At 47.8% G+C, this 15,792-nt stretch overlaps 1 protein-coding gene across 4 annotated transcripts in view; it reads right to left on the reverse strand.

Moving 5' to 3' along the window:
• Positions 1-15,792, reverse strand: part of Zbtb16 (zinc finger and BTB domain containing 16) — a 186,092-nt gene that overhangs the window by 62,902 nt on the left and 107,398 nt on the right. For all 4 annotated transcript variants that reach the window (XM_057766641.1, XM_057766642.1, XM_057766644.1 and 1 more), the window contains exon 4: positions 3,051-3,137. In XM_057766641.1, coding sequence (XP_057622624.1) covers positions 3,051-3,137 — 87 coding nt within the window. The remainder of the gene's footprint in view (positions 1-3,050; positions 3,138-15,792) is intronic.

Genomic DNA, 15,792 nt, shown 5'->3' on the forward strand with positions numbered 1-15,792 from the left:
TGACAGGCCACGTTGGAGGAGTTCTCAGTCAGGTGTGTGATGTGAGTGGAGAAGTCACCTGACACATACCCCAGTGGACTATTCAGAAGGTGCCAGCACCGGCTACGGGCCAATGGCAGCCACAGGGGAGTCCAAGTGAAAACCACTCCTGGAGCAGTGTTTCAAACAGCAGCTAACAGCTGGAACGTTCTGTGTGGTCAGCTCCCAACACAAGTGTTCTTCCCCAGTCCTCCTGTGGAGCTTGGGGGTATAGCTCAGTGGTGGAGTGCATCCAGAGAACCGCGTGGCCCTGGACTGAACCTCCAGGGTTCTCCCTAAGCCTCCCCCAATGGACTGTCTTCCCCTTCTCTACACAAGTTTGTGTGTATACAGATCTACATGTATTTATAGATCTATATTTATCTATCTATGAAAATACATGAGGTGGCATATGTGGACTACCAGTTTAGTCTTCCTGACAATGACAGATTACATACGCACATGCATACATATTCACTCGGCTTTGAAAGCTATGATACACGACATGCAACATATCTATCTATACTTTCAAAGTATACGGTTTAATGGATTTTAGTATAACTGTGCAATCATTCCACAATCTGTTCTGGAACATGTTTGTCTCCCCCAAAAGAAACTTTGTATCCTTCAGCTGTCAACCCCTATGTAACCCCAGTATCTACAGCTTCTGGTATCTACTACTGTACTCTGGGTCTGTACAGGGTTGCCCATTCTGGACATTACATATGAACAGAGGCCATATAACACATGGACTTTTGAGTCTGGCTTCTTTCAGTGAATGTTTTTAAGATTTAGCTGTGCTATATAGCAAGTGTCAATACTTCAGTCCTTTTTTGCAACCAAACCCTATTCATTGCCCTTGTGTACCTAGTATTTTGCTTGTCTGTTCATTGATGGACATTGGCTTACTTCCACTTGACTGACACTATGGATAGCCACATTCAAGTTTCTGTATGGACACGCATTTTTATCTCTCTTGGTAGAGCTGGTGATTCTATGTTTAAATGTCTCAAGAGCTTCCAGGTGGTTCTCCGAAGTGGCTCTGCCCCCCTCCACCTTCCCACTGGTAACATTTGAAGATTTTGGTTTTTCCGCATCCTCAGCAACATTTTGCCACTACCTCTCTTTTTGAAGAGTCACATCCTGGTGGGTGAGTGGTATCTCACTGTGGTTTGATCTGCATCTCCCTGGTGGTTAATGGCATGGAGCATCTTTTTATGTGCACTTGGGCTGTGTCTATTATTGGAGTTATGTGGCATTTCCTTTACTTATGTTCTACTTTAGCTGTCTGTATTGTATTTTCAGCTTGTAAAAGCTCTTTATGTTTTCTAGCTATAAAATTAACATGCGATCTACAGATACCTCCTCTCTCCCTGTGATAGTTAAATTTCAGCGTCAACATCACTAGACCTGCAGTCCCCTGGGAGACACACCTCTGCCAGGTCTGAGAAGGTGTTTCCAAAGAAGTCTAACTGAGGAGAGATGTGGCAGACTTGTAACGTCAAACAGTGAGCCAAAATTAACCCTTCCATCCTTGGGCTGCTTGCTGTCACTGTGGTAAAATGAAACAACGGACCTGCCCCTCGGAAGGACTCTTAGCAAACACAAAATAAACCGTGTGCTAGGGTTGAAAGACCTGCCTTGTTTCTATGCTCCTTGGCCGCTTTGCTCTCTGTTCTGTCCGCTGCTCTTCGGAACTTACGAGGCCCCACCTGGCCTGGAGACCTTTCCCAGTACAGGTTCCTCTGCCCAGGCACTCCCCCCGGGGGCATCTGAGTGGCTCACCCTTCCCTTCAGGCTTCTGCTCAGATGTCACCTTCTCAAAGAAGCCTTCGTCCATGATCATTCTATCCCAAATCCCACTTTTCTCCCTCTCACTTTCTCTCGCCCAGCTGCTTTGGTTTTTTCGGCTGCACCCACTTGGCATTGTAGCCTACACTGTGGCTCATACTATGTCCTAGCACTCAGTTCCATGAGAGGCAAAATTATCTGTCTCATATGCTACTATGTCCTAAATGCCCCCAGCAGCCTGGCGGCACTGCAGGAAGGCAATAAATATTTGTTACATTGTATCAATCAACTCCTATTCATTAAATGCTTACTATGAGTCACTCTGTGAAGCGCTTCAGGTAAAATATTTTTATTTAATCCCCACAAAGCACTGTTTGACAGATCTATACTATCATTGCTCCACTCTCCTAATCGATGGGGAAACCCAAAAGGAAAGAGATTAAGTAATTAATCCACAGTTCCACTTAGGAACTGTCCCAGTCAGGATGAAACCCGGGCAGTCCCGCCTCTAAACTATCACACTTATCCCTGCTTCTGACTCTAGTAGGCTCCTGCTTTCTTTTATGACTCCCTTTCTTTATTTGTGACTTAAGAGTAACTTACAGGGTTCCTGAAAGAAGAGGGATCGTGGAAAGCAAAGAGAATAATGCTTGGCACCAAGTGAGCAACCAACCAGTATGAATGAATGCTCGCCATGATGGCAACAGGGCTGTCAATCATGGTCATGAGATGATGCTGATGCTGAGCAATCTGCACTGCGGAATCCAACAGGGCTCTATCTCTGTCAGTTAATACTGTCCAAATACATCCCTGCGTGTAGATGGATGTGTTATGGCAGGGAGGATCAGACACTGTGGCGACACCAGAATATCCAAATTTCACCAGAGAGAGGGTGAAGAGGTTTCTGACCATCGTCAAGGGGAATGGGTGCTTAGGCAACACCACAGACTCCTAATGGCGTCAGCAAGAGCACACAAAGACACCTGGGGAAGATGGAGGCTCAGTGGCTTGTTACGGACAGAATCTTGGCCTAACTCAGAAGAGCTGTTCTCACGGGGGCTGTCGTAGCTGCAATCCTTGTCCAGCCCCATGGACAGGAATCTACACAAGACCATTCCTATGCACAAAGACCCTGGACATGATGATACTATGTTGCCCGGATGAGGATGTCACCAAATTCCCTGGACCTACTTTGTACTAAAATACTTGTTAGTCCGGGGAATGGAGTCAGGGACACTCACCAGTATGGGTCTGTCTGTGTGTCTCCAGAGCATCCTCCTTTGAGAACTGGGCACCACACTGATCACACACAAAGGCTTTGGCACCCGCTGAAAGAAAAGAAAAGATTGTTAATGTTAGAATCATAGTTCATAGGGCAGGAAGCGTCCTGGTACTAGGAGAGTGGCTGGGATACAAGGTGCTGACTCCCAGATAATCCATAGCCCCAGTAGTTAGCCCTGATCTGCTTGGGACAGGTGACTGCTCACCCAGGTCTCCCAGGAGAGAAGAAATAAAATCAGCAAGACTAAGACAAACTAAGGCAGAGTCTAGGCAAGATGCCTCATGAAGATGAAAGGCTAGCTCTGCTGAGTGGATGGACAGGAGCAAAAGATACCAACAAGAAGGGACATCACTGTCACCTTCTTTTTCATAGAAAAGTTAGAAAAGTCCACTACTTATATTTGTAGACAGAAGTTTCTGTCCCACCTGGTTCCACTGTCACTCAGTCACAAATAAACACACAGAGGCTTATATTAATTATAAACTATTTGATCTATTGTTTAGACTTATTACTAACTACCTCTTATGACTTAAATTAACCTACAATTCTTGTCTATGTTTAGCCACATGGCTTGGTGCCTTTTCTCAGTAAGGCATTCTCATCTTGCTTCCTTTGCATCTGGCTGGTAACTGACTCTTTGCCTTTCCTCTTCCCAGAATTCTCCTAGTCTGATCACCCCGCCTGTACTTCCTGCCTGGCCACTGGTCAATCAATATTTTACTAAGCCAGTACGAGTGCAAAATCTTTACAGTGTACAAGGGCATTATACCACAGCACATACCTACAAACCTTCTGACTCAGTATGTGCAAAATTAACTCCTCGGTGACCTCCTACCTGCCTCTTTTATCTGGCCACTTAACACCCCTGTGAAATTTCCCAGTACTTAAAGGTTATGTCCAAACCTCTTCCTAGTATACTCGGCTCTTGTTGGAGTGCTATCTCCCATGCTTCATTTTTCCACACCTACTCCGGCAGAGTAGGCTGCCGTGGCTCCCCGAAGGGGCTGCCTTCCATCCCATTACTGCCCATCCTTCTACACCTCCTCTGCCTCTCAGCATCCTTAGACCCTCAATCCCTAGTCATCATTGAGGCCTCTGCTTTGATACCCGTGTCTTCATGACTGGGCAAGGTGACTCGTCTTTCTTTGGCCACATCTTTCTGTGAGCCTGACTCCCTGACTCTTATCATCTTGTCTATGGCGCTATCTGCAAGATTCATGGTGGGAGCCTATGAAAACCTAAACTGTATCAGTATTCTTAGAGCTAGCATGAGTCGTACTTACAAAAATCAAAGCAACACTGTCACCATGCCAATGTAAAACAACATCACACCGCTGGCTCAATAGTCTTCTGCATCTCATCTAAGGGTCATCACTCTCAAGTCTTGGTGCTTTTTCTTCAAAATGTCTTCACTATGCATCTCTCTATTGTGTAGGGGACATCCTCACCTACCCTGACCTTTGTGGTATCATGCCTGGAACACTGGAAGACTCGAGGTCGGATTTAGGTTGTCTGATCCTCTCTGGAAGGCTATATAACTCCTCATACTTATTTATGTTAAGAGACTTGTAATCTGTATCGGTTCTCAATTCCTTCATTTTACCTCTGGATCTTCCATAATCTGACCCAGCAAGCCAAACAACTCCATAGACAGACTGTCCCTCATCACCTTCTTGAGGCATTGCCTGGCTCCCCAGGTGTGTCTGTCCTAGGCTCACTCCTGTTTATTCTGTGCTATTTCATGTTCCAGACCATGCACCAAGGTCACACCCTCCAGCCCTCACTGCTCTGCCCCTTCCAACCTGCTCTGCGCCAGCCAGTGTGTCTGAGCTCTTCTATATGTGAGTCTGAGTACCTTACCCATACCTTATAGCCGCATAAGTACAAGATGATGTTTTGCACATTTGTAGCCTCTACTGCTATTTTCAATCCACCTAGGATTTCCCATAGATTGACTATATATCAGGTGCGGTGCTAAATGCTGACTATGCATTACTTCATCAAGTCCTAACTAACATTTGGAGAATACACCCCTACTGCCCTCCATTGAGCAGATGGATAACCGCCAGCTCAGAGAGGTTACGGATCTGCCAGCCGTCACACAGAACAGAGGATAGACACAGATGGGAATCTCAAGAGCCTGATTCTAGAACTCTAATCCTCCCTACTTTCGGCTTTTTCGGGGTCCCATCTGCACAGATGTCTTACGCATGGCTAGGCAAGCTCCCCTCTTCCTTCCGACGACTCCACAAAACCAAATCCAGTCTCCTATCTTATGTATTAGGACTTCATATCAGGCTGCACTTAGAAAAATCGGTCCAGGACTCGTTTTTAAAAAACTTCAGGATGGACATGATTGTGCACAGCTGTAAGCCCAGTACCCAGGAAAATGAAACAGAAGGAGCACAAGTTCAAGACCGGCCTAGGCTACATGGTAGGTCCCAGGTCAGCCTGGGCTACAAAGGAGGATCTGGTCTCAAAAAAAAGTAAGTTTGAAAATCGGTGCCTCAAGGAATACAGATCAAAATACAAAGACTTAAACACCAAAAAAAAAAAAAAAAAGTGTTTGTCAATAAAGAGTATGAGGATTGCAGAGCCTGAGGCCCCAGCCTGACACTAGAGTCCCAATGGCGAGCAGGCTATATGAATCCTAGTGTATGTTCAGAACAGGAGCTGGCTGAAGGAATGGGAGGGAAAGCACCCCAGGGCAGATATGCTTTTGATATGAAATCACTTTTCCTGAAGAGACTTCAAAATAATTAGTCATCTGCCTCTGGTGACTGCGGCTGAGTTTCACCTGGAGGCAGGAGGAAGCCCAGGACAACCTCTGGGTGTCCCTGGAAGCTACAGGATATCCTCAGGCCAAGCACCTGGCCCATGGCTTACAGGGCTTTGAAAATGAAGCCAAGAAAAACTCTACGGGGACGGTGGCAAAGCGATGTCTGTGTGTTTGGAGGTGACAGCTAGGACCACTTTCATCCCTGTTCAGGAGAAGGAGTACACAGGAAATGCTTCACAAAGCAGAGCAGGTCAGGATGGGGGAGGAGCTGAGCTGGATACAGTTCCAGCTCCCTCACAATGAGCAACTTCCCCTTGGCCTGAATCATTAACCATCAATGATTTCCGGTGGATTCGCGAGGGATCTGATTCTCTTTGGTTCTATCTGTCCTCCCAGCTTCCCAAAGAAGACTGGGAGGGGGTAGGCACCTCCCGGGCTCCAACACTGCTTTGGAGCCTTGTAATCACGATCGAGTTAGGACCCCAATAGTGCTGTGAGCTTCAAAGGGATGTGGTGTGTGGAGGCTCTTAGAAACAGCCATCAGTGAGGCCGCTAGTAGCATCTCACTTTCATGGCAGATGAGCGGAGAAAGGGAGGAGGGAGGGAGGAAATGAAGGGCGAACAAACACCATCACCCAGGGTTCAGCAGAAGAGCAGAACAGCACACACCATCTACCAAAAGACTGCTTCCTTAGTCCCAGCCTGACCACATCTGGTGGCCTTCAATGTCACCTTTACTCCACACATGCTGAAGTCACGATATTAAGCTCAGTGTGTGAAAAGTCTCTCTGCCCAAAGGACTCTGGGCCAGCAGCCTCCATGCTAAACTTGGCTCCCACGACTGACTCCCATTCACGATTTCCCAGTATTCCTTCCACACCTGCCCAGAGACACTCACATACTCAGCCTCTGCAGGGCAAGGAGCTAAGAGCAGAGCAGACACCAGATGAAATCCCCTCTCCCAAGAAGGCCGTACATTAAACCGTCTCTGGAATGGCTGGCTCAGAGGCAGAAATATTTGGCAGCCCTGAAATTAAAAGTGATAAATTTCCTCGCCAAGCTTTGATCGATAATAGAGGCCTCATCTGTTAATCAATAAGACAGTCTCTGCCTGTTTACTGTGCATGCGTTGTTCACTGTTGCCTTCGGTATGTTAGGTTTGTATTCAAAGCAACGCAGATGGGTATAAACCACACAGCCATTCCTGAAATGCATGGCTGTGACATCATCCAGCCCCTGAGACGTTTCAGTGGAAAGGCTGGGGGTGGAGTGTCAAAGGTGGCCATGCCACCTGAAAGAGGGTGGGTGTATATGGGCCTGGCAGCAACATTGACCCCCACAAAATGTCCTGGGGCTCACCACAGAGCCAAAAACCAGACCTCCAGGGACACAGCTCCAAGATGATCATGACTGTCACATTCTTCCCACATGAGGCTGTTTCGTGGGTACCCATCAATAGAGTCAGAAGGCGATGACACTGTCCTCATGGAGCTTACAAACGAGATGCAAACACAGTTGCATTTTTAAAGCAAACCAAAACAAGGCAGGCAGTAGTGTATGGTAGAGAGACAAGCTCACGGTGAGGAGGGACAAAGGGCAGGGCTGCTGTTTTAGATGGGGACAGAGCAGCAGCCTCGGATGAGCCCGTATCTTTGTGGAGAAAACGAAAGAGAGGAGGCAGAAAGAAACAAGTCCACTGTCATGGAATATTCTCTTGGAAAAGCAGGAATAAGGAAAGCAGGGTGGATAGAAACAGGGGGCAGTGGGAGAGCGGCAGACAAGAGTTGAAAAGGGGACCACTTTGAGACAGAGATGTTAAGCAGAAGAGGGAGGGGAACAGGAGGGAAGGAGAGAGAGTCTGCTCCATCCAATCCTTTCTGTCAATCACAGTGAACCAAGAAGAAGGGGAGTCCAGGCCTGAGTCAGACACTGGATGCTGCAGACATCACACAAGACTCAGGTCTTCTCAGCTCAATGAACCTACGGCTCCCTGGCTACTCTTTACATTTTTAAATTACATTTATTTATTTATGTGGGGTGGGGCATGCTATGGCAGGAATGTGAAGTCACTGCTCCCCTTTCACCATGGCCCCGGGCTAGAACCCATGTCCTCAGGTGTGGTGGCAAGTGACTTTATCCAGTGTGCCATTTCGCTGGCCCCTGTGTTGTTTCTTTGAGGCAGATGCCAAATATTAATAAATCCGAAACTCTTTGTTGCTGGGAGCTCACGGATGTTATTAATGCCCCTGAAGGGGTTTGCATTGTGATTAAGGACTTGGGAACTGGGTCCAACTAGTAGTCCAGATCTTGGCAGAGGAACCCACTAGCTACAACACTCAGGAAGCTATCTAACCACGAGCATGCCATCTTATCTGTAAAATGGAACCAAGAAGAGTAGTCCCCCAGAGAGCTAACGAGGGAGTCAAGTGCACAGCCTCCTGACTGGGTAGAGACCTAGGACCAGTAAATAGTAGCTATTCCATCAGTACCACCCAGTATTTCTTTAAAACACTGCCTCTGTGCAATTAAAGTATGATTGATTTTACTGAGATTCGATGCACTGTTATTTGAGGGCCATTTATCTTGTATAAAGTGAGTCTCACGTTTGTAAAGACATATTTCAAAACACACACACATACACACATACCCACCTCCCTCGTCCTGTTGATTTAAAAATGAGTGATTGTTTTGTTGAGGGGAAACAGAAAAATCTGCCATAGGACCAATATGTCAGCAACAACAGCAACTCAGTTACCCAGCTCTTAAATCTTCTGGGGATGAGGCCCTGGAGCCTCCTGCAATGGGCCTGCTTCCAGGTTCTGCCCTGTCTTCCCCAGCATATTGGAAGCTCTGTGAGAATAAACTGGAGTATAAAACCAGTCTGGGATGGAGAGGGTGGGCATTCAGAGCTCTGTCAAACTGTTGCCTGGGGTGTAACACTCGAGTCCTTCTGGGTTCTCTACGGCCCCTTTGTAGAAACTATGGGACCTGCTTTCTCCCTGAGACTCAGGAAGCTCATGGGAAAAGAAGAAAAGACTAGAAAAGTGGGGCTCCCATTCCTCTTGGGAATGGGGCAGCAAGTCCTTTCCCTTTAGTGTACTCTGAGCCACCTCTCTCCAGGCAGGCTTTCCTCAGGAGGCAAGGACGGGCACTCACTGGCTGGGGCTGGCAGTGGTTTCCTTTGCGGGACACCCTTACCTCTAGGTTTACCTGAGGGTCGAGAAGCTTGATTGTTACTGACAGATAAACAGACACCCTTACCCCTGCCAGATTCCCAGGGACCCTCACATCCCAGAGCCCAAGGAAGTTCTCAGTATCACACTGAGGTACAGAGAGTTGTCTGAAGAGAGCCATTTTCTCCAGCTGTGCCCTGACTTCCTGGTGCTCTCGGCAGGCTAGAAAAGAGGTCACATGTGGATGGATGCACTATTGGGCAAAGGTTTGGTGAGAAGAAAAGATACAGCCTGGATGAGGCTGGAGCTGGTCTAAGGTTTCACCAGGGGGTGGGGGGAAAGCCTACCCTCACTCCCTGGCTCATAGAACTCAACCAAAACCAGCCAGAGGCACTAGCAAAGACATAAAGCTCTATCTAAATGTCAGGATTCCAAGGACAACATAGCTGAGTCCCAGTGGAAGCCATGACGCTCCCTACAGTGGCCTCCTCCTCTGGCCTAGTACAGAATCTCCTTCCTTGTCTTCTTAAGTAGAAATGGGACTGGGAGTATGAGTGGGGGTCCTAGGCATATAGCAATTAATAAAAGACACTACACACAATCAGATGCAGAGGGATGTCTCTCTAGGGAAGCAAGGCAGAAGCCAAAAGAAAGCAAAAAAAAATTCAAAGATCCCTCCCTCTTTAAAGCCTCCCCAACCCCCAAGCTAATAATAATAATAAAAAAAGAGGAACTGCTGCGGGGGGGGGGGGGGGGGGGGGGGGGGGAGGCGGCGGCGGGGAGGAGGGAGACACCTAGTGCCTTGCCAGCATCTGATGTTGAGTGGTGTGTCCTTTTTTTTTTTAATTCCTCGCAATTTTAAAATAAACATCTTGAATGTTCTGATGAGATATGCATGCCTGCTTACATAAGGAAGTACAGAGTGTACCAAAACAGCAGACCCAAAAAAAGCATAAGCTGTCAGAACAATGAGTACAGACTTGGGCATTTTACAACAGGCCACGGTGTACAGTTTTATTTACAGTGCCTCTTATCAGACGGAGAACAGCACACTGGCTGCCAGTTCCAAAGGCCAGCACTGTGTGTTCCTTCCCTCAAGGAGCTGTGTACTCCCGGAGAGAGCTGCCTGCAGCCTCGGGCCCTCTTCAGCTCTCCCTAGCTCTCGCTTTCTCCTTTTTCAACACAAATGAAAATAAAAACTGGGAAGGCTCAGTTTCTCTAAGGGACACTGGACAGGAAAAGGAGAACAGGTAGGCAGATGCCACCAAATGGAAGCCCAGCAGTCCCAGGGGTGACCCCAGGAAGTAGCTCTAAGGTGTCACAGCTCTGACTGCACTGGCCTCCCTCAGGGGAGAACAGGGGGCAGAGAGGCCAGGGATGCAACGTCCCAAATCAAAGACTGGGTGCCAAAAGCCAGAGATGTATGGGCATGGGGGTTGTCTTGTGAGCTGAGGGTGGCCATGTGTAGGCTCAACTGTTGACTCGGGAAAAGGGCAGTACCCTGTGTATGGCTCAGGGTCCACTCCACACAAGATGAGACCTTGGGATGGGCTGGGGCAAGAGCAAGGTATTGCTAGATTTGGGAGAAAAACACCCAATTTAGGCACTGCAGTAGCTGGAAGAGAAGCATGGTGCCCAGTGCCCTCAGGTTTTACAGGAATCCTACAGTCTCTGCCCCAGGACCCATAGGAAGAACAATACTTTGCTCCAAATTCTTTCCACTTGAACCAGAAAGGTCCTGAAAGAGCTCCTGCCAATAGTTCTTAGCACTAGAGTCTGCCCAATGGTGCACACTTTGAATCTAGCACTTTGGAAGTAGAGACAAGAGGATCAGGAGTTCAAGGCTAACTTTAGCTACCTGAGACCCTGTATGAGGCTTAGAAACATAGTCCCCTCCACATGCACAGTGAAAAGCTGAATAGTAATGCCTTCTAGGATCAAAGAAGCCTAGGTTCGAGTCTCAATTCTACCACTCCTAGCCATCATCCTGAATGAGGGAGCTGTTTCCCATGTGATTAAGCAATGGTTAATTTAAATTATGCATTTAAAGTCTTTGTCCCCACACATGCATACAGTAACTGTATGATAAATGTTAGATGTCTTCAACATCAATATAGCTTCCATTAGATTCCCCAGAGTTAATATATGATATGCATGAAACAAACAGGTGCATGGAAGGGGAATAATAATATATTTAGGATACATTTTTCACCCCCAGAAAAGTGAAAAGAAAAAGAAAGGAGAAAAGTCATTCACTCCGATAACTCTTCATTCAGCGGAAGTTAAGGAAAGACAGGTGCCTCTAAGCAGTGTGCCTCTCAGAGGATCCCGGTACAAAGCGACAGTTACAAGGACAGAGCAAGTCTGGAGGTCAGCGGCAAGACGTCTCTCCGGTCCATTCCCATCATCATTCACGAGCCATTTTTAACAGCATCATTATCTTCTACTAGTCACCCAGAAGGAACACAAACCCATTGATGCTGAATTATTTCAAGGAAAACCCAAGTCTGATGGCAAATCGATTACAGTTAAACGCACACATACACCACTACCACCGCTGCCACCACCACCACCATCAACATCTTCAAATCTACAAGTGTTATTTGGAGGGTCTTACTTGACTACAGGCTCTGGTCCCCTTCTCCCTAGTAACTTCTGCAACTGGGCAATCAAAGCACCACAGTGAACAGTACAAGAGCTCACAACTGCCTCCTACTGTTAGGGCTGTGAAGAAAGTGACTTCCTTCTACACATGTTACACTGATGATGGGTACCAAGGCTCACGTTATACTGATGGGTACCAAGGCTCACGTTATACTGATGGGTACCATGGCTCACGTTATACTGATGGGTACCATGGCTAATGATCGAGCCCAGGGAAGTCCTACAGTGCTGTGGTGCTGGGTTCCTCTTACAGTTAGTGATACAGAATGAATTCTGGAGCCTCACAGCGGATGGAACCAGATGCAGAGATCCACAATCAGGCACCAGGCTGAGCTCCAGGAATCCAATCGAAGAGAGGGAGGAGGGAATATCTGAGCAAGGGAGGTCAAGATCATGATGGAGGAATCTACAGAGACAGCTGAACCAAGCTCATGGAAACTCATGAACTCTAGAGCAACAGCTGTGGAGCCTCCATGGGACTAAACTAGGCCCTCCATATGTGGGAGATAGTGGTGAAGCTTGGTCTACCTATGAGGCCCCTGGCAGTAGAACCAGCATCTATCCCTGGAGAATGAGCTAGCTTATTAGAGCCCATTCCCTATGGTGGGATCCCATGCTCAGCCTTAATGCGGGGTTGGGGGGGGGGGCTTGACCCTGCCCCAACTTAATGTGTCAGATTTTGTTGACTCCCCATGGGAGCCCTTACCCACTGAGAGGAGTGGATGGAGTTTGGGCTAGGGAAAGGTATGGGGGCAGGGACGGGATGGGGCAGGAGAAGGGCTGGGGGTGAACTGTGAATGGAATGTAAAATGAAATAAAAAAAAATAAAAATTAAAGGGCACTGTCCACCTCCACACAATAGTTTAAATAAGAAACTGTATGAAGAACCTGGTGCACAGAAAGTGCCCAAGTCACCATTAGCAGGGTGGTTACAGACTGATTTCATGTCCTCAAGCTGATGGAGAGCAGCCCCCCAGGTTGGTGCCTCCCCTTGAATCCCAGCTCCTGAGAGAAAGGCCCACTGTAAACAGTGTATGGCCTGGGTACATGAGATACTCACTATCTCAAGTTCTTTGGATACATACCCCACTGCTTGGAAAGGAAGGCATGGCCACACTTATACAGAGTATGGTAAAATTACCAGCTCAAGAACAACTAAGATGTCCCCAAAAGCAACAAAGGAAGGACATTCAGGGTCTTTGATTGTCACTACCTGAGCTGTGGGACCATGGGTGAGCCTTGCCTATCCCTCTGTAAATGACAGGTTTCAAAGTTTAAGAGAGAGAGAGGAAAACAAAAACTGAATGGAGCAGGGCAGGCAGAGAAGCAGCTGGAAGGTCATGGCAAAGAAAGCTTCCGTGATTACAAAAGGGAACGTAGCACTCACCGCCTTGGCACTGGGAAGGCTGGCTCTGGCTGCCTCCAGCAAGGGCCGGGGGCCTCCTTTCAGCAGAGAAATCTCTCTGGTGGAAACACCCTGTTCTATTAGATGGCCCAATGGAGCAGAGTCCGGTTCTGGAGCAATCATTAGCCAAGATCCACGGTCACCAAAAAGGCCACAATGGAAGTTGAGCCCTAAGCGCCAGGGACACTGGACTATTGGGTGTTCAGAGCAGTTTGGTCTATGGAAGTTGGCATTGCCATCCTGGCTAGGTTCTTTTTTAAAGCCAGGGAACTAATAATGGGAATCTCAGCCATTTTATGGGATACAAGAACTCAAACTCTGGACATCTTCCTTGCTGACCTCCTTGTGGCATATTAAGGATAGTAAGAAGGATTCTTCCTTGCATCAAGCAACCTCAAAGTTTTGTCTGTTACCTGAGCCTTGGAGCTCCTCTTATCTTTAAATACTACACTCCTGACACATCTCCAGATGACTTGGTTCCAGGCTGACATTCTAGATGCATGCGAGCAAGCATACAAATACACCTGCACACACAGACTGCTGCCTCCAGGGTAAGCTTTTCAGGGCTTCTCGGACAGTAGAAAAAAGAAAACCAGCTTAGTATGGCGGTACATACCTTTAATCCCAGCACTTAGAGGGAGGGGCATTTGAAGGATCTCTGTGAGTTTGAGGCCAGCCTGGTCTATATAGTGAAACCCTGTTGGGGGGGGGGGGCGGAGAGGCAAACCAGAGCTACTACGAAGACGCCATACTAGGATTGTGGTTGTGCCTACCTTATGAAACGTCAAGCTTGTGCCGGCCACTGCCATGGTCCCATCATCCCCTGACACTCTATTGAGTTTGGGCTTATCTTCTGAGAGTGGGAAGCCTCCCTCCACCAAGAGCATTCTGATCCTCCCTTCCTTCAGAAAGTTCCTATTTTTCTCACCAAGGAGAATGCCCAGTCTTCTCAAAATGGGTAGATTTCTTTGGAATCGCCATACAGGTGATTCTCTCCTCTCCAATGCCACTTGCAACTTTGTGTGTGTGTGTGTGTGTGTGTGTGTGTGTATGCATGAGCGTGTGTTTTCCTTACATAATACTCATATTTCAGCACATGGCAAGACACAGCCTTCTGGAAGATGTCAAACGCTGTAACAAGTGTGACCAGTATAGCTCATAGAGAGAAGCCATTTATCAAGGCTCAGCAGGCCAATTCTACATTACTCCCTCGAGTGTGAGCTGTACCAGTCCCCAAAGATGGGGCTTCTCATCTAGAAATGCCACCAGGAAGCAATACCCAGCTCTCCCAGATGTCAGGGCCAGGCTATCTCCTCCGACATTTTCCTTTTGGCATCTATGGAAGCCAAAGGCCCTGTCACAATAAACAACAGTATTCACTCAAAAGAGAGAAATGGACTCTCACGTTAGCACTCTCAAATGTCTAAAACAGACATGGTTTTCTGGGCTGACCTTCAGTTACCAAAAATCCTTCTGTTTCACTCCCCCTGGGCATCCTTCTGGTACAATAAGGCTTTGCTGAAAGCAACCTCCTCCTTGGCTCCCCTCCTCCTCTGCAGATCCCTCTGAAAACATTCCCATTACTCCTTGCCCTAGCTGAACCCCTTTACCTAGAACTGCAGAAGATTCCCACAGGATAAGTGCTAAAGAGCCTAGGAATCCATCCTAAAATCTGGACCTGCTAATCATTGAAAATGAGTATCTTCATTCTCTGTCCCACCCCCTCTCTCCTGGAGGATTCTTCAAATATACAGAGAAGGAACCCAGGCACCTGATCCTGTGGCACTGCTTTTGATTGCAACTGAGATGTCCCTCCACCTCTATTCCCACCACCCCGCCTCAGACCCCACGCCCAAGGGCCTGCCGTGATCCCGCTCCCTCCCTGTGACCCCCTCAGTGGCACCTCGAGGCTGCCAGCCTCTCCAGGCCTGCTGTGGCTTTCAGAAAACAGAGAGGGCCTATTTTTAGCCCTTCTCAGCCTAATAATACTCCCCGGCACCCATTCAGTTTAATCGCTTTATTGAGGACAAGAAGCGAGCTCTCCAGCCCGGGTGCTTCTGATGTTCGGAAGTAGTAAAATGTTCAAACTGGTTAAAAACGACACTCATTGGCTTGCCTTTGGTGTTTCTGAAACCCTAATTGTGGTTCCAGCCACGGATCTAAGGAACCTTGTAGGTTGCAGAGTCTGGCTCCCTGACCCCCTGCACCATAATTGAGGTGTTACATTACACTCCCAACACTGCCGGCTTCAGGCTCAAAATTCAGAAGGCTCAAGGCGCCACACTTCTCAAAACAAAAATATTGCCTGTCACAATTAATGCCCATCTCCCCAACTGGGGAGAAAACATGACTGGCTGTTTCTGGTTCTCTCTCTACAGAAGGTCCAGGGGGTGCAGGGGACGATGTCCAGGATGAAGCCCATCGTGTTATTAAAGTGCCCCTGACAACTAAAATGACATCGAATTGCTGCCTGAAAACAGAACGGTTTGTTTGGTGTAATTAGAGGACCTGCGAATTTGGTGTGCGCAGAAAATAGACTGTTGGCAGCGCTTCCGCACGCACCTCCGAGACTGTGACTTCCAGAGCGTGAGGGTCAGCATTTGCAAGCGGGCAAGTGGTACCACGTGAACTCCATGCCACAGCAGTGGTAGCCCGCGAAGCTCAGACAAGCAGTCAGCGT

Source organism: Chionomys nivalis, chromosome 4, assembly GCF_950005125.1.
Source record: "Chionomys nivalis chromosome 4, mChiNiv1.1, whole genome shotgun sequence".
Taxonomy (NCBI): domain Eukaryota; kingdom Metazoa; phylum Chordata; class Mammalia; order Rodentia; family Cricetidae; genus Chionomys; species Chionomys nivalis.